This window comes from Arachis ipaensis, chromosome B2, assembly GCF_059453495.1.
Source record: "Arachis ipaensis isolate K30076 ecotype BB chromosome B2, ASM5945349v1, whole genome shotgun sequence".
Classification (NCBI taxonomy): domain Eukaryota; kingdom Viridiplantae; phylum Streptophyta; class Magnoliopsida; order Fabales; family Fabaceae; genus Arachis; species Arachis ipaensis.
In genome coordinates this window covers 110,170,040-110,189,223 of record NC_142437.1, presented here as the reverse complement: position 1 = coordinate 110,189,223, position 19,184 = coordinate 110,170,040, and the positions used below count along the sequence as shown (strand labels likewise).

At 35.7% G+C, this 19,184-nt stretch overlaps 2 protein-coding genes, 1 long non-coding RNA gene and 1 pseudogene across 4 annotated transcripts; 2 read left to right on the top strand and 2 right to left on the bottom strand.

Annotated features, from left to right (window-relative positions):
- The first annotated feature begins 490 nt into the window (after nt 1-490).
- LOC148575199 (uncharacterized) lies at nt 491-1,270 on the top strand. Its single transcript, XM_088506107.1, has 2 exons — nt 491-606; nt 910-1,270. Exons 1-2 carry the CDS (start codon nt 491-493, stop codon nt 1,268-1,270), a joined length of 477 nt encoding a protein of 158 aa, XP_088362233.1.
- Nucleotides 1,271-6,797: 5,527 nt separating this feature from the next.
- Nucleotides 6,798-7,536, bottom strand: LOC107625776 (uncharacterized). The gene has a single exon (XM_016328485.3). The coding sequence runs from the start codon at nt 7,378-7,380 to the stop codon at nt 6,982-6,984; it is 399 nt and encodes a 132-aa protein (XP_016183971.1). The 5' UTR covers nt 7,381-7,536; the 3' UTR covers nt 6,798-6,981.
- A 4,348-nt stretch (nt 7,537-11,884) lies between these two features.
- LOC107625774 (chlorophyll synthase, chloroplastic-like) lies at nt 11,885-14,546 on the bottom strand (annotated as a pseudogene). The gene is made up of 9 exons (XR_015904862.1): nt 14,332-14,546; nt 14,056-14,100; nt 13,870-13,958; nt 13,196-13,257; nt 12,934-13,017; nt 12,761-12,822; nt 12,478-12,553; nt 12,313-12,375; nt 11,885-12,175 (listed from the first exon to the last, which is right to left on the bottom strand). The product of XR_015904862.1 is annotated as a chlorophyll synthase, chloroplastic-like (transcript).
- Nucleotides 14,547-17,499: 2,953 nt separating this feature from the next.
- LOC110268993 (uncharacterized) lies at nt 17,500-18,161 on the top strand. Its single transcript, XR_002357825.2, has 2 exons — nt 17,500-17,619; nt 17,703-18,161. It is a non-coding gene; the product is annotated as an uncharacterized LOC110268993 (long non-coding RNA).
- Nucleotides 18,162-19,184: the final 1,023 nt, after the last annotated feature.

The window sequence follows — 19,184 nt, the reverse complement described above, 5'->3', positions numbered from 1 at the left end:
ATAACGACCCAGGGAGAGGTAGTCCCTGTGCTGGCTGGTAGTGCGCCGAGGATGACCGCCGCTGTTGGGGACAGGAAGGCTGGAGGAGGAGCAAAAGCGGTGGAAGCATGGGCCGCAAAACTGGATAAACAGGCCGGTAGAGTTGACGGGGATGTGACGCTATTGGAGAAGGTACCAGGGGACAAGAATGCGAACGTGAACATAGTGGTTGACGACGAACATAGTGATGATGTGGTTCTTCAAATTTTGGGTGGTGCTAATACAGTCTCGGCGAACACAGGCCTGGAATGTAAGTCAAATTCCAACAAAAATGTGCTGCCTCAGAATACGGACGGGGAATACAGCGACAGTAACAAGTATAAAGGGGAACAAGGGCATGCCAATGACGACAAGGACAGTAGTAATGAGCGTGTAAGTTTGAAAGAGTAAATATTGGAAAATCAGAAGACTTTGGAGTTAGCGAGAGAATCAGGAGCAATGCTGATGAATGATGAAGAAGACATTATGGCTATTCTCCAAGAACAGAATGAAGAAATTGCTCGGAAAAAAAGATTGCCAAAACAAAAGGCTAAAGCAAGACGGAGCAGACCCAAAAATCACAATAAGGTATGTAACAATAATTTAAAATGATTGTTAGCTCATGGAATATTAGGGGGTTAAGGGGTGATGGGAAGTTGAGAATGGTGAAAGAACTTAAGAGGAAACATAAATTGAATATGCTAGGTTTGGTAGAGACTAAAAGACCGTTAGTAACAAGGTTTGATGTTTTAAAAATATGGGGGAATGGTGCTGCGGGGTGGGAATATGTGGGGTCTGAGGGTGCATCTGGTGGGTTGTTGTTAATGTGTGATGATGGTTTCTTTAAAATGCGAAATTGCTATAAAGGTGAGCGATGGTTATGTGTTGAAGGGTTTCTGTCGGCTTGGTTTATGGTGCTCATACTAGAGATGAGAAACTGGTTGTTTGGGAGGAGCTGAGTTACGTGGCAGGCCTATGTCCGGGCACGTGTTGCTATTTGGGGGACTTTAATGAGATTGCGCAAGTAGAAGAAAGGAGAGGTGCAGATAGCTTATCCTTGTCGACTCAAGACTTCAAGGATTGGATAAATGACATGGGTTTGGTGGACCTGCCGATTACTGACCGTAAGTTTACATGGTTCAAAGGACAGTTCTGTAGCCGTATTGATAGAGCTCTGGTTACTATGGAGTGGCTTGAGGCATTTCCAGAGACTCGGTTGAGAGGTGGTCCACGGGGCTTATCAGATCACTGACCTATTTTAGTAGAAGGTAAGAGGTTAAGGGACGGGCCAAGGCCGTTCAAATGTCTAGATTCGTGGTTTACTCATAAAGGTTTTCTAAGAATGGTCAAGGAGGAATGGCGAGGGATAGGAGAGGTACAATTCACTGATAAACTAAAGGCATTGACAGTGCCTCTGGTAAGATGGCATAGAGACAACTTTGGGAATACAGACAAGAAAATTATGAAATTTGAGGAGGAGATCAAGAAGATTGATGACATGGTCAGTAACGGGACGTATGACGGGACTATGGAAGCAAGAAGGAGGGCACTAGTTACTTGTTGCGAGAAATGGTATGTAAGGAAAGAACTACATTGGAAGCAGATGTCCAGGTCGAGGCATGCGAGGGACATGGATAAAAACACGAGATACTTCCACAACTTAGCTTCTGCAAGAAGGAGGTATAATAGGATTGATGCCCTGGTTATTAATGGACGATTGATAAGGAATCAAGCCATAATCAAGATTGCTATAATGGAGTTTTATAAGCGCTTATATCATCAAGAGAAGTCTCCTATGATGGCGTTCAGAGATGGCCTAGTGGAAAGGATCAGTGAGGAGGATGCTTTGGCTTTAGAGATGTTACCGACACCTCAGGAGGTTAAAGAGGCAGTGTGGGATTGTGAATCGTCCAAGGCTCCAGGAAGTGACGGTTACAACATGAATTTTATCAAGAAGTGTTGGGATGAAATTGGCCCGGAGTTTACGGTAGCGGTACTGGATTTTTTCCAATCTCCCAGGTTGCCACCAGATGCCAATGTCACCTGGGTGGCACTGGTCCCCAAGTTTACTGGTGCTAAGAAAATCAAAGATCTGCGTCCGATAAGCATGGTGGGGTGTGTGTATAAGGTAATCTCGAAGTTGCTGGTTAGAAGAATGAGAGAAGTAATGCCGGGGTTAGTAGGCGAGACGCAGAGTGCATTTGTCAAGGGTCGGAAGATTCATGATAGGGCCCTCATCGCATGTGAAACGGTGCAGTGGATCAAACAGAGGAAGAAGGAAGCAGCAATCATAAAGCTAGACTTTCAGAAAGCATATGATAAAGTCAAGTGGAGCTTTGTAGACCTTGTCCTGCAGAAGATGGGATTTAGGCGAAGGTGGAGGGGATGGATTATGAAGTGCATCAGTACGTGCTCTATGTCAGTATTGATAAATGGCTCACCGTCCAAACCGTTCAAGATGGAAAGGGGCTTGCGACAAGGTGATCCACTATCGCCTTTCTTGTTCGTACTTGTTGTTGATGTCCTACATAGGATGATTGGAGAGGCTGTTAGAAACGGTCGCATATCACCATTGGTGGTTAGGAGAGATCATGTTGAGCTATCGCATCTACAGTTTGCAGATGACACTGTCTTATTCCGCCCTCCGGAGGAAGAGACCATTAAGAATTACAGAAGACTGCTCCGCTGCTTTGAGCTGATGTCAGGATTAAGTATCAACTTTGACAAATCAAACCTGATTCCTATTAATTGTGATGAGCAGTGGGTACAACGTATGTGCAATGTGTTGGGTTGTAAGAAAGCCATCCTTCCACTCAAATATATGGGCATCCCGCTAGGAGCTAACCCAAGGATGGTTAAGACGTGGAAGCCGGTAATAGACAAAGTGGAGGAAAAGCTTAGTCTCTGGAAGGCTAAGGTACTAAATAAGGCTGATAAGTTGGTGCTCATCAAATCTGTGTTGAATAGTCTCCCTGTGTATTATTTGAGCTTGTACAATATGCCAAAAGCTGTTGCAGACAAACTTATCTCATTACAGAGAAGATTCCTATGGAGTAAAGAGGATGAGAGGAACGGTTTGGCTTATGTCAAGTGGGAAGTGGTACAGGCTCCTAAGAAATTAGGCGGGTTGGGAGTTGGTGATGCTATGATACGAAACACAACTCTTCTGTTTAAATGGTGGTGGCGGTTCTCCAAGGAGGAATGCCCGTTGTGGAAGAAGATAATATGTTCCTGTAACAACCTGAATCCAAATGAGCTCCTATCCTCACAGGAATTAGTGGGTGACGGGAGACGGACTCGATTTTGGGAGGATGTCTGGATTGATGGAGGTTCTCTAAAAGATCGTTATCCACGGATCTTCTCAGTTTCAAACCAAAGAGGATCAATGATAGGGGATTGTGGGTTTTGGGATGGGTTAGCTTGGATATGAAATTTCCAGTGGAGGAGAGAATTATTTCAATGGGAGTTGGAGCTACTCAACCAACTTCACCACACTTTGAGACTAGTCAATCTTGTACATGGAAGAGAGGATAGAGTTGCTTGGAAATATGATAAACAATGAGTTTTTACTACTAACTCATTTGTGCAGGCGTTGCAGGTGGAAATGGCCCCAGAAGATATATCAAGCTACAGTTTCACTAGGACTATTTGAAAAGGTCTGGTCCCACCTAAAGTGGAGCTATTTGTTTGGTTTGTCCTCACTGGCAGGATCAGCACAAAGGAGAGACTGAGTCGGTTTGGAGTTATTCACCAAGAAGATGCTTTATGTGTTTTATGTAACAATGGTGTTGAATGTGACCACCATTTGTTTCTTGGCTGTACGTCTGGTGTGCTTGGATCTCATATGTTGGTTTGCGATGGGTTTATCTGGGTACGGTAAAGGAACACTTCCAAAGTTGGACTGAGATTTCACATAGAAAAGAGGAGTGTAAGAGATGGATGGTGTGCTTTTGTGCTATAATTTGGAATATATGGTTAGAGCGGAACCGGCGGATTTTTCAGAATAAAGGAAGAGGAGTTGAGGAGATTATTAACATGGCCTTTCTGAGCTACAAGGAGTGGCTAGGTGCAGATCCCTTCTGTTATTGATGGCAATGCCGGAGATGATAGAAGGAACACTATAATTGTTGTTTGTTTGCTGTTTTCCTTAGTTAGTATTTTTATGGTCTTATCCTCTATGCTCCACTTGTTGTGTTGAGTTCCTCTTTCAAAAAAAAAAAAATTTGTTTACCTACCTTCAGTTTTAATATTATATTATAGTTTTAATACGTCTATACAAATATTTTCATGTAAAGATAATATTCTAAATTATTAAATAATTTAATTAAATATATTTAATAAAATATATTAAATTATCTAATAGTTTATAATATTATTTTTGTTACGATGATGTTTTTGTGAAAGTATCCTCATGCTATTATAAGGATTGGAATGTATTACAGATATATTAGGCTTTGACAGTCCCTTTAATGTAGCGTTTTTTTTTTTTTTGTTCATTAATGTAGCTTGTTATGTGTGACATTTTTGTCCCGCCCAAACAAGGTTGAATATTTTAAATGAAAAGGCATGTGGCAAAGGTCTCATCAACACTTACACCCAAAAAAAAAGGGGGTCTCATCAACACTTAATAAACCAATTAGGCAAAGTATCATACATATATACGAAGAGCACACAATCAAATCTCTCTCACCACTAAATCACTGTTCATAACTTCATCTGGAATGCTTCCCTCTTTTGGTATTCAGCGTTCTCTTTCAAAAATGACCATCTCTATATAATACCAATTTTGATTAGTTGGAAAAAGAGGCATATCGAAATAAGCATTTTGAATTTGATCCACCAATATCGGTGCATTAATTCCATGATTTAACTTTATTATAAGGCTCTATGAAAATATAAATAAATATTATAAGGTCAATATGATTTATGGACTAATAATAAATCATGCAGCACTATTTGCTATCGAAATTTACTGCCTAATGCAAAATAACGCATGATAAAGGTGAAGTCTTTCCTGCCACATCCCTTGTTCAGTGCTAAGGATGAGCAGAATTTCGTGCAAACATGACGCATTATAAGTAATCGCGGTTACATTTCAACGCAATGCTGGTGTCATCATATTTAAGCAGCCGGAAAATTAGCATACCAAAGCCTAATCAAAGGTTAGCCTATAGGTTTGCCATTTGCAAAATTGATTAATATTTTATGTTTAAAACTATTCTTTTTAAATTTTAACTAAGCTTCTATCTCTTTCCAATATTGTTGATGTGTCATAAAATAAATGAAATCGAGCAAAAAATTTCATTTGTTATTGGAACACCTAAGAAATTCTTACCAAAGTGATTGTTCAAATGAATTAAAATTCTAGTCATACTATATAAATCACCACTTTCCTTCACCATCTAAAATATTGTCCTGCTTAAAACCGCAATTAATGAAACCAACAAAAATTGACATGTGTACAATATTAATCAATTACAATCTTCCCCTAAACAATTGACTGACAGTTAATTGGACATAATTAGCATTTAGTGTCAAAGAGAAGGGTAAAATAATAAGAATAAAACTAGCAAACTAGGATCAACCAATGGCCAAAGGCACACAAACATCTCAAGTTCATACTGCTATCAATAACCTACAGGGGGCTGAGTTTAGTAGTACCTAAACATACCTCAAGTTCATATTTTGGAATATGGAATACCACAATTTGAATCATATTCAAAAGCCATGATCACACGTAGAATCTAACAACACCTCAAGTTTAAGTGTAAAGTTGTTTTGAAGATGCATTCACATATGATAACAGAACATGTTGGAATGCATATGAAGTATGAAAGGAAATCTATGTTTATGTATGATGCTAAGCTGTAGCAACAAATCAGGGGCATCCTGTTGAAAAACCAACTTTAGATTGGCAAGAAAAAGTATATGTATATCAGTAGCAGTAAGTCTTACCGTGAGTTATTGCTTCTTCCCTTATGCAATTCATGTTCAAGCAAAATCTCTACAATCTCCAGGCATATATAGTTAAATTTCTTCAATAACTGAAGACTGTAGTAGAAATGCAGACCACGGAAGACACATTATTACAAATTTACAATGGTTCAAATATATTATATATAGGATTTTTAACACAAATAATGGAGTATAAATTAAAAACAAAAACAAAAAACAGATTAGGGGAAAGGGAAAATATTATAGAAAAAGAACCCTAGGATTCTAACCTGAGTTTTCAAAGCTTCCATGTAATAGCAGGACAAGAGTAAAGTGAATCAAGTTATATCATACCAGCTTTATCAGAGAAATCAGAATTCTTACTAACATGAATGTAATTTCACGATGAAGAAAAGAAAAAGTTAAAATAACATATATACTCCCTAGGTCAACATAAATAGCAGTAAATTTAACATTATTATCGCAACAGTAATAACTCTATCACATTAATAAACACGAGAAAACCGTAACGGACAAGTGGCAAAATAAATAGAACTATTATAGCTGATTACTAATGGCATCAGAACATAGTAAATTCAACATGAACCTATCATAAGTCAATTGATCATCAAACAAATTGAGGTAAATGCTTATAAACAAGCATACTGTTGAAATCTTAAGCCCCTTACGAGGATTTGCATTATAAAGAAAATACCGAAATCAGAGATTGCAATTCCAATTTTGCTCAAAATCAAATCTATCGACCATTCAAATCCAATCATCATGATCGTAGATAAATCATCAACACGTCCATAACTAAAATACACAAAAAAAAAACATATATGTGAAGTTGGAAATTTGATTGCACTTTATTAATTTGAGTTTGAACCCTATCTAAACAATTCTTTTGCACATATAATCGAACAGAAGTACTACAAAGAGCACGTCGATCTACACATCTAAACCACTCTACATACTATAGACGATAACCGCCTCTGAAAGAAGAAAATCAGAAACAAAGCAACGTTTTCAATTGGCCACGATGAAGTCACTGCCGAAGGAGTCAATGACCAGACCGGGAGAGTCCGCGGCGGGACTGACGGGAACGAACATAACGGACTTGGCGGCCATGAGCTTCTTCCGCTGCGGACAGCGAGGTCCGTAGATCCTGGCAACGAAGAACGGGAAACCGTCAAAGGAAGCGGCAGCGTTGGCCTGAGGCTGGGCGGCGGCGGTGTCCTGCGGCGTATGCAACGGGGAGGAAGGAGGAGAAGTGCGACGGAGAGGGATCTGGCAGATGGAGCCGATCCGGTGAGATCTGGCGCTGATGATGCGCGAATCGCGGATTCGAGCTAGGGCACCCGGTTTTAGGTACTTGTGGAAGTTGTGGTGGTGTTGAGGGATGGTTGTTCTAACCCTTCGGTTCATGGCAACGGCTGAGAGAGAGAGAGAGAGAGAGAGAGAGAGAGAGAGAGAGAGGAGAATGGTGAAGAAATGGAGGGATTAGGGGTTTTAAGGAAGAAAATGGGGAAGAGAGAGAAAGAGAGGGAGAGGCGGGAAAGGAGTGAGGGAGGATAGGGAAAGAGCGGGGATGGGGTTCGGTGAGGGTTTTCATTTCAAAACCTAATGGAGGCGGGATTTTAGATATTTACGTTTTTTTACTTATAAGTTATAAATCATCTGCCACCTTCTAGACATCAATTCCATATAAATGGCAACTTTTGATCAATTCTGATACACCGATAAGGGTTAACCATAAAAAATACCTTCAAATTATTTAAATACGGGTAAAAATACATTTGAATTTTATTATCGATAAAAATATTTTTAAATAATTTTAAAATACGATAAAAATATCTAGCAGTAAATATATATTTTCAAAAAATGTCTTAAAAATTAAATTTTGATGTAATTTTTTACAAGCAACTCTGCCTATATTACACTTGCGGTACATAGCCGGTCCCAAGTCCGGATAAAGGAGGAGTGTTGTGTTAGGTTTTCAGCAACCAACATAAAAATATAGCCGAACTCTATGACATGAATCAAAGACATTATTGCGCTAAAGCTAGGTCGTTGCCCGGAAGCAACGCGCCGTATGGCTCGAGTACGGTGTCAAAGCAAGAGCCGCTGCATCGGTGCCCGGATGTAGTGTTAAATGAGCAGGGTTCTCGCATTTTCGTGAACGGATGAGGGTAAATAAGCTAGTTCACAAAGTAAAAGGTAAAGGTCGAAGCGACAGAAGGTTGAGATTTGGGACATGGAACATAGGCACTCTAACAAGAAAGTCCATGGAGGTGGTGGACACCATGACAAGGAGGAAGATTAACATTATGTGCCTACAAGAAACGAAATGGGTTGGTGCAAAGGCTAGGGAGTTGGATACTTCTGGTTTCAAACTTTGATATACAGGAAAGGTGAAGAATAGGAATGTGGTTGGAATAATTGTGGATAAGCAGTGGAAGAAGGACGTAGTGGATGTCAAGAGGGTGGGAGATCGGATCATCTCTATCAAACTTGTGGTGGAGGGAGGTGCTTTCCATGTGATTAGCGCCTATGCACCGCATGTGGGTTCGTACGAACAACACAAGATAAGGTTTTGGGAGGATCTAGAGAGTTTGGTTCAAGGCATACCTTTGGGAGATAAGATTTCTTAAGAGGAGATTTAAATGGCCATGTTGGGAGAGAAGTGACTGGATATGGGAGTATTCACGGAGGCCATGGTTTCGGGGTGATCAATGCCGAGGGTAAAACTATTTTGGACTTTTCCTCAACCTTTGATCTTCTCATCGCAAATACATGTTTTAAAAAGAGAGACGAACATCTTATAACCTATAAGAGTGGCATGACAAGCTCTCAAATCGACTTCTTCTTGTTGAGGAGAGTCGACCGGAAATTTTGTATTAACTGTAAAATTATCCCAAGAGAGAGTTTGACAACACAACATAGGGTGCTCGTCATGGATTTTTGCGTTGAGCAAAAGTTGAGGAAAAGACATCATACAAAGAACCCAAGGACGAGGTGGTGGCTGATGAAAGGTGAGGAACAAAGAAGCTTCCTAAGACAGGTAGGAGAAGAGGCAAAGTGGGATGGGAATGGAAGTGCGAAAGAGATGTGGAGGGAGATGGCAGAAGTTATTAGAAGAACAGTAAAAGAAAGTTTTGGTGAATCTAAAGGAATAGGACCAAAAGACAAGGAGTCTTGGTGGTGAAATGCGAGTATACAAGAAAAGATAAAGATAAAAATGGAATGCTTTAAAGAGTGGTCTTTATGCCGCAATGCAGATAATTGTGAAAAATATAAGGCGGCTAAGAAAGAGACAAAAGTGGCTATAAGTGAAGCAAGAACAAGAGCATATGAGGGTCTCTACCAGTCTTTGGGCACGAAAGAAGGAGAAAAAAGGTATATATAGAATCGCAAAGAGCCGGGAAAGAAGAACGAGAGATTTGGATCAGGTTAAGTGCATAAAGGATAAGGATGGAGAGGTATTGGCTCAAGAGGAGAAGATTAATGAAAGGTGGAAGAGCTACTTCTACGAGTTATTTAATGAGGGAGAGAAGACTCTTCCGAGCTTTGGTCGATTATGCACAAGGGAAGAAGATCAAAACTTTGACTACTATCGAAGGATTCGAGACTTCGAGGTAAAAGAGGTTCTAAAGCAGATGAAAAATGGCAGGGCAGTAGGACCTGATAATATTCCGATTGAGGTTTGGAAGGGTCTTGAAGAAAAAGGCATCAACTGGTTAACCATGCTTTTTAATGAGATTTTAAGGTCAAAGAAGATGCCTGATGAGTGGAGAAAGAACACCTTGGTACCTATCTACAAGAATAAGGGGGATATACAAAGTTGCGGAAACTATAGAGGGATTAAGCTTATGAGTCATACTATGAAGTTATAGGAAAGGGTGATAGAACGGAGGTTGAGAAAAAAGACACAAGTAACAGAGAACAAATTTGGATTTATGCCAGGCAGATCTACCACTGAAGCGATATATCTATTAAGAAGGATGATGGAGAGGTATCGTAGTAATAAAAGGGATCTACATATGGTGTTTATTGATTTGGAAAAAGCGTATGATAGGGTACCAAGGGAGGTCTTATGGAAGGTTTTAGAAAAGAGGAGAGTAAGGATCGCATATATTCGGGCGATTAAAGACATGTATGATGGGGCCACAACTAGTGTGAAGACTCAAGGTGGTGTGATAGAGGAATTCCCTATTGGTATAGGATTACACCAGGGATCATCCTTAAGTCCATACCTTTTCACATTAGTCTTGGAAGTACTCACAGAGCACATCCAAGAGCCTGTGCCATGGTGCATGCTTTTTGCCGATGATATCGTCCTTATGGGAGAGTCAAGGGAAGACCTAAATAAGAAGTTGGAGTTATGGAGAGAAGCTCTAAAAGTGTATGGTCTGCGCATAAGCCATAGCAAAATGGAATATATGGAATTTAAGTTCAGTCTGAGAAGGGAAAACCCCAATATAGAGGTGAAGATTGGAGAAAACATCCTACGAAAAGTTAAAAGTTTTAAATATCTTGGATGCATCATACAAGATAATGGAGAGATTGAACAGGATGTAAATCATAGGATCCAAGCAGGTTGGTCAAAATGGTGGAGTGCATCTGGTTTTATATGCGACAAAAAAGTGCCTTTAAAACTTAAAGGTAAATTCTATCGCACCGATATAAGACCGGCTATGCTGTATGGTACGGAGTGTTGGGCAGCTAAAGAGGAGCACGAACATAAGCTGAGTGTGGCAGAGATGAAGATGTTGATACGGATGAGTGGTCATACGCGATTGGATAAAATAAGGAATGAAGATATAAGGGAGAGAGTTGGAGTAGCACCCATTGTGGAAAAGATGGTTGAATCACGTCTCAGATGGTTTGGACATGTGAGAAGAAGACCGATAGAACATCCAGTCAGGAGGGTGGATGAGATGGAAGATAGACAAAGGGCGAAAGGCAGAGGAAGACCTAAGAAGACCATCCATGAGGTGGTCAAACGAGATCTACATGTAAACGGTCTCTCTGTAGAATTGATACATGACAGAGCACAATGACGTCGTTTGATTCATGTAGCCGACCCCACTTAGTGGGACAAGGCTTTGTTGTTGTTGTTTGTAATTTTTTACAAGCATAATTAAAAAAATAAAATATTATTATTCTTAAAATTTGGTAATTTTCTTCTAAGTATATATTATTTTGTAATTTTTTAAAAGTATTATAAGTTGTTAACAAAACAATTACAAAAAAAATATATACTTCACAAAAAAATCACCAAATTTTAAGGATAATAATATCTTTTTTTTTTAATTATGCTTGCAAAAAATTGTATCAAAATTTAATCTCTAATATATTTTTGTGAAATATATATTTAATGTTAAAAAATCTTGCAAAAAAAACTAACATTAAATATATATTTCTCAAAAAATACATTAAAGATTGAATTTTGATGCGATTTTTTTGCAAACATAGATTAGAAAAATGAAATATTATTATTTTTAAAATTTAGTGATTTTTTGTTGAATATACATTGTTTTGTGATTTTTTAAAAGTATTATTAGTTGTTAACAAAAAAATTATAAAAAGATATATACTTAACGAAAAATAACCAAATTTTAAGTATAATAATATCTTATTTTTATAATCATGCTTGCAAAATAAATTACATCAAAATTCAATATCTAAAATATTTTTTAAAAATATAAATTTACTGTTGGATATTTTGGTTGTATTTTTAAATTATTTAAAAACATTTTTGTCGATAATAAAATTCGAGTGTATTTTTGTCAGCGTTTAAATAATTTGGGAATATTTTTTGTGGTTAACCCTAAATCCAATTCTTATATACATTGATTTGTGAGTAGAGAGTAGACACTATTGTTGACAAAAGCATGTATGATTTAGACCTATTGTAATATCAACGTTATAGTTTTAAATGCATTTTTATTTCAACTCTATCTCGGAAAACTAAACTTAACTGTCATCAAGGTTACAACCCACAAATAATAAAGATACAGAATAATGGTTTAGTATGATGAATAATTTCCAGATAGAGTACAATGTACATTAAAACGAAAAAGAACCTTGGAATGCAGATCAAATATCTAAGTATTGGAGGGATAAATATACCAGCGACAGATAATTGTGTAATGTTAATGTCAATAGCACCAACACAAATCCATTTTGGAGTTTCAGTACCGAAAGCAACCAGAAGAGACTGTCCATATTAGATTGCCAATAGAAAAGGTCAGAGCATCAACTTGAGTGTTAGTGAATTTGCAAGAACAAAATTTCTGAAAAAAAATTGAAATTTCATGTTACAGTAATGGAAAGGAAGAGGGTAACAGAATTGACCTGAAGCCCAAGAGCTCTATCCCCTTCAACACTCTTGAAGTCGTTGACGATGGCAATGCCCAACTACAGTGTAACAGACCAAAGATATTAGCAACAAATCTATTCCACCCTCTTAACATCACATCATGACACTATGCAAAGTAATATTGTATTTTAACGACATACTCCAGCAATGCTGTATAGCAACGTCAGGACAATAATGTCGGATGTGAGTGTCCCAAACAAAGCCTGACCAGCCCACCTGCAGCAATAAAATGATTAAGAACTTGTCAAAGACAGTTCAATCATAGAAATGATGCTTTAGAAACAAATCAAACATGATCAATCTAATCATGAATCAAGATCAGCAGATAGACAAACAAAGCCAATGAATTAACTAAATCAGGTTATCGGTTAAAACTACAAAACTCATAATGTACAAATATTATATAAGTAAAATGTACTGTACCATGGTAAGCTGATGTAACTTGCTCCGAGGGCAAAGTTTCCGATCCATCCATTTTGTTTTAACTAAATTGTAAGTGAAACTTAGTCAAAGGACCACAAAAGTAAAAAAAATAAAAAATAATATGACATATTAACAATAATGGAAAAGAGAATGAGAAGAATTTAAATGTTTACCTTCAAAGGAGGAGCAGAATATATGTATGACAGAAGTGATCCACCCACGGCAAGGTAAAAAACTATGGGAAAGTCATGTCCTGCCTATAACAGAAATATTTTAGCAACTATCCTACAGGAAATTGATGCTATATAAGGGTATGTCTGGGATCAGGGTAAAAACAATATGAAGATTTTTATGAATGAGCTCCATGTGTGTAATTATACACATCAAACTGGAAAATTTTTAATCAGATGGATCTCGAGACTAAGCAGTACCTACCCATACGTCTAATAGACTGAAGTGACAGGTTTTGTAAGTTGAAGGCGAATCTTCCATTTATTCTGCACAGCATAAATAGAAAGAATAAGTACAAAACCAAAGTTGTCTCATCATTTCATAATGTTAACTAACAAGTACACGTAAACAAAGCAATAAATTTTCAGCAGCCAAAAACTTTCGGGTTAGTACTTTATAAACAGATTCAAACTTAATTTGTTTTCAACATGTTCAACTACATTTTCAAGAATGTATACACGAGGCTCCCATCAGACTGCGACCTAATTTACAAGGTTGTGCATTGTAGTTCACCCTCCGCATGAGAGAGTTTACAAAAGTAGAAACAAGTTTCAAATAGCACCAAGACTGTTAAGAAACATATATAACTTGGGGTAAAATACGTGTCGTGTTGTGGTCAGATTTGGAATATTTTGTCAAGAACAGCATGAAGAATTAGAAATTTTGTCTAGAACAACTACACTTGCTTGTCATTCATTCTTGAACTCCTATTTCTCAATTTTAAATAAGTGAAGAAAATAAAAGTGAATGAAATTGTGGTGCTAATCAAGCTTTATATATTAAATCTAATTGAGATCATTTTGTGCATTCATAATGAAAATTGAAACCCAAATTTGTAACCATCACAACTCAACAAAAAACACAGTTGATTAACTCACTGATTCTTGAGCAGCTCCTTTAATACCAAGAAGCTGATTGATGCTTGAACCGTCTTTCGAAGGAGCCTTATCCGGTGCCTGAGACTTAACTGCTCAATCCCAACCCCCACCCCCCAACAAAGAAAGAAAAACATGACCAATTGAAAAAGGAACATCAAAATAGTAACTCAAGAAAGCACAAATTACCATTATTTGTATCGGTTTCTGTTGCTCTAATAGTTAATCTCCTCCCTGAAATCAATTTTCACACAAAAACACCAAAACCATTAGACCCCATGAAGCCACAAGCACCAAAAAAGCCTAAAAATAACAAAATTGAGTGTCATTTGATTCATGAAAAACTAAACCTAAGCAAATTAGTGCATGTTACATAAGAACACTAAAATGGTACTTTGCAAAACCCAATGTTGTACTCTTTCAACAACCAAGAAAACCAGAAAGTGCTGTGGTGAGTCAACCTACTAGTGAATGAGAAAGGAAGTGAAGGCACCCTTGTTCTTGTGCATGAGATTGTTGTTGTTCTTGGTGGAACTGAAACCACGTTGAGAGAAAGCGAAGCCATTATTTTAGGAAGATAGGAGCTTGTAATTCTGAAACTGAGGAAGTAGCTTCAAAGGTTCCACCCCCAGAACACTTTAGAATTAGATTACAAGGGGGTGTTCTATGCTGTAACTGTAAGTGATAAAGGTTTTTTTTTTCCTTTATTTATTTATTTTAGGTACATTAAATTAAACAAAACTTTTAATGAAAGGGTAAGGTACTTTGAAGTGTACGAGATTTGTGGTGTTCATGCTTACGTGGCATCATTCGACTGCTTTGTTTGCATTATTTTGATCAAATTAGGAACATAGTAAAATGATTTTACTAATATAAAATATATATTAAAAATAAATTAAATAATATATTTATATATAATAATTAATTTTAATTATTAATTTTAATATACAAATAATTTTTTTTACTAGATTATATGTGGTTTACTTTGTAGAAAATTACTTCTAAGAATTTCAACAACGGCTAACTTTTTTTATTTAATTTTAAAATATTAAATATTATAAATAAAAATATTTTTTATAAATATTTTAAAATATAGACTAAATATGTTTTAAAAATATTACATTATAGTAATAACAAATGTTTTACCCAAATATAGACTAAATGTGTCAGTGCCGGAATTTGAAATAAAATTTTGGGGACAGATAAAAGATAATTGTTAAGATGTTTTTGATATGGACCTCATTTAAGATATGCTCGTCTAACCTCATCTCTCTAATTTGGGTGATATTGCCAAATTTAAAGCCATTTTTCAGTGTCCCGTTCTAAAGAATTAAGGTCAAACTCATCAGATCTTTGAACTTTTGAAGGTTGTATTTCACTTTTTTCGTGATTCATTAAAGTAGAAAAACTATCCACAAGTGTTGATATTGTAAAGGGCAATGCTAGGTAACCAATAATTTTTTTAAACAATATGAACAACCACCAATCAAATTAAAACACACTACACTTCCAAATTAACTACCTAAATCTTAATATTAGAATAATCATCCGCACACCTAGTGAAATGAACATCCGATCTATCCATTGTTCACATTGTTTAGTATTTTCATTGTCTACCTATACTTTTCCTATTGTAAAAATTATATGTTCTCCTTCTTGAATATTAGCCTTCTTCTTAAAAATACATCAATTTTTTGATTTTTTATGATTATTTTATATAAAAATTTGAATATATATCCTGTAAAATATGTAAAAAAGAAATTAGAAGGATAAATATTAAAATTTATAATATTTATTGAATTTTTTTATCAATTTATACAAATACAATAATATCTATAATTATTGAATATTCTAATATTTTTTATCATATAAAAAATTAAATTAAATAAACAGTAAAATATAAAATAATATTAAATTACATAAATAAAAAATGCCTAATTTTTTATATTTGAATTCAAAGGTAGAGGGAGTATTGCTTATTGAATAGAGAACTGCGAAATACAAATACACTCAGTTTAGTCCAAATCCAATAAGGTTTGAATGTTTAAAACTAAAAAACTATTGTGCAATAAAAGCAAGAGATAAGATTGAACTTTAATATTTTATGTCATAGTAAATTAAAGTATTTGAGCTAACTGAACTATTTTTTATTTTTTTAAAAAATACTACTAATTTTTTTAACAAAAATTTGGGACCATAACCCCCTTTGTCTTAATTAAGTTCGGCCGCTGAATGTGTGGGCTGGAATGCGACGGACATGGATGATGGGTTGGATTTGATGCTGGCCTTGCAATTTTAAGCTAGAGAAAAAAAAAATAAAAGGACCCCCGAGCTTGGAGACAAAGAAATAAAAAAAAAAAGTTTCATGACCAAAAAATGAAGAAAAATTTGAAAACTATTATTATTATTATTATTATTATTAACTTTTTTTTTAAATTTTATTTTCACACAACCACCACCTTTTTTTTGAGCATGCTACAAAAATACCACAAATCCACAATCCACATTCAAAAGCTATCAGCTTCATCAGAATAAAAATTACAAAAAATTCTATGACCTAGTTCAGTTATTCTACAAAAATGCAAAAAATCATCACATGGTCAAAAGAGCTAATTAATCAAGCGAACTAGTTAACCAACTTGTGTTTGTTTAGTCTAATTAGTCCATTTAAATAAGTGTCGAAGTTTTAAATTTCATCTTTTGTATGCAACAACCTATTGACCAAAAATAAATTCTTAAATGAAGTTTTGATCCATGATAAATTAGTTTTTGATCTACCAGTCTAAAAAATATTATAAACAACCAAAACAAACTATTTTATTAATAGTAGAATATTATAATAATAAACACAGTAAATATTTCATTTCTCCCATGAACAACAACCCCACAAGTCATACTTACATTTTTTGGCTGTTATTGCTTACTCAGTCTCAATCTTCTTCTACACAGTACATATTGATGGAAAGTCATTAGCAAATCCTGTTCACTATTTGTAAAGATTGATAATTGAGAATTTAACAACTCTATAAGTTCTTTTTAACAACCTTCATGCTAAATGCTAAGGTGCATCACACAAATAATCTAACACAAATTCTCTTATACTAACAAAAATTTGCTGGCTCACAAACGACCCAGCCCAATAATCCAACTAAGTTAACCACATTATTTTTGCTAATTAAACTCTCCCACAAGTGAAAAAAAAAAAAAAACTCCCACGAAATGGAAATCACGACAGCAACAACACGCAATTATCACGTGTCCTGTTCTAACAACTACACGCCTAAACAACATGTTATGCTGACATCCTTGATCAGCACCATAGAATTTTCCCTTTTAAAATTTGATGTTAGGGAAAAGCAAACAATCTTGATAACTTCATAACTTGTAATCATGACCAGCTTCATATTTTCAAGCTTCTAGATGTCGCTTCCACGGAAACTTGTCTTCGACAGTAAAGTATTCAAGAATGGCCTTCCATAAAAATGGAACATGTGAGTGATGTCTAACTCTTTGAAATTCAAATAGGACAATTAATTTGTCTCTTATGCCCTCTATACTTCATTCATAGGAAAACTCTTTATTAGCTGTCACAAGACAACCAGGTGAACATTTAGTTTATTCACAATCATCACATTAATACAAAGAGAAAAAAAAAGACATTAGGCAGTACCAAACTCATCGTACCTCAGGCTTTTTTTTTCCAAAGCAAACCAACAATTTTATTACTTCCTTGAAAAAACAAACCGCAGGAAGGTAAGTATGTCATCTTGTACAATATTTTGTTATCTTGTTTCTAAGTTGAGTTATTGTTTTACCTTATCTTGATTATGTGCCAGGTTCCAAAAACATCAGTATAAGGAACGGCGACGGCTGTGGCAAGGCAGACGCAAAGGCGGCGAACGACTCTTGAGAGTACCTGGCAGCGCGATTGAGAAGCACTGGGGACATTGTGGCGCACCTTGACGGTGCTGTCGGCAGCGGGGTTGATTGGAGGATTCCTTCATTGCTCGAACTCAGGGGAGACTGAGACCGAAAATTAAAATAGGAGGGAGTTAGGGTATAGTTTTAAATTTAGGGGTATTTTAGTAATTTTAAAATTTTAGTCTCTAGTTTAATTTCAAACCAAACATGATATTGAGACATAAATTCAGTTCTGCATGTTTTACATCAAATATAATAGTGAGACTTATTTTAGTTTCTGTCTCTTAATTTTTGTCTTTCTTTCAAACGTCACCTAAATCTTATATATGTCTCGAAAATAAAGACAAGCAAATCAAGAGGAAGAGATTGAAGTCTAATTTTTTTTTTATCAAAGCCTATGGTTAGGTTTTTTCAGCCTTAGTTTGTTAATATGCTAGGTCCATATTTGCAAACTAGTTTAATTGGCTTGTTAATTTTGTCATAATCAAAGCTTATCGTGGAGTTTGAATATTTTAATTAACAAAAAATTGGTCTTTTATTAAAGAAAAGAAAAATATATTTAATCCTGTTTACTATTTATCATGTAAAAACTTATGTGAGATTCTTTTTACGACAAATGAGTAACAAACGAGAACTATAGAAAAATTTTCTCGGTGGTATTCTTAGTCTCTTAGATACCAACAAATCTTAAAAGAAAATAATGTGCAACAATTAGGATTTACACGTACGAAATGATACATACACACATATGATATGAAATGATATGTATGATGTATAGTTAGTGGAAAGTGAGACTAAAATAAATGCATACGCAACTTCATTACATATCATATTGGCTTTGCCATCCCCTTCAATTCATTTTATCTCACACGTCATTGGCCAAAGGCTAAAGTGGTGTCCCAATTGCTTTGCCCATTTTTGCACCAACAAAAACGAAATTGATTTCAGATTAGGACATACACCATGTTGATTTGGTGTACAATGCAGCTTTTTGAGAAAAAATAATCGAAAAGCCAAACATGGGAGCTTGATTTTCGTGCATATAGAAGTATTCATGAATCGGATCGTATTCGCAAATTCGTGATAAATATCCACATCTGATCCGAAAATTGTAAATATGATCCGATACACATATCAATCGGATAGGATAGGATCCGATCTACACCCTTTACGGATCGGATTGCGGATATCTGCTCTATATTCGCATATTCGATCCGTAGATCCGCAAAATAATAATTAAAAATAAATAAATATATATATGTTTGGTTATTTATTTGTTTGTATGTTTTAGTTAGTAATTATTATTCATATATTGTATTATTTTATTTTTGTTATTTAGGAAAAGTTTGATTAAAAATATTTTAGGAATAAATAAGTTTAAAAGTATGAAAGAAATA

Coding starts and splice junctions, on each gene's coding strand:
- LOC148575199 (XM_088506107.1), top strand. CDS start 491: ATGAAGAAGACATTATGGCTATTCTCCAAGAACAGAATGAAGAAATTG. Junction 607..909: donor GACCCAAAAATCACAATAAG/GTATGTAACAAT, acceptor TATGTGTTGAAG/GGTTTCTGTCGGCTTGGTTT.
- LOC107625776 (XM_016328485.3), bottom strand. CDS start 7,380: ATGAACCGAAGGGTTAGAACAACCATCCCTCAACACCACCACAACTTC.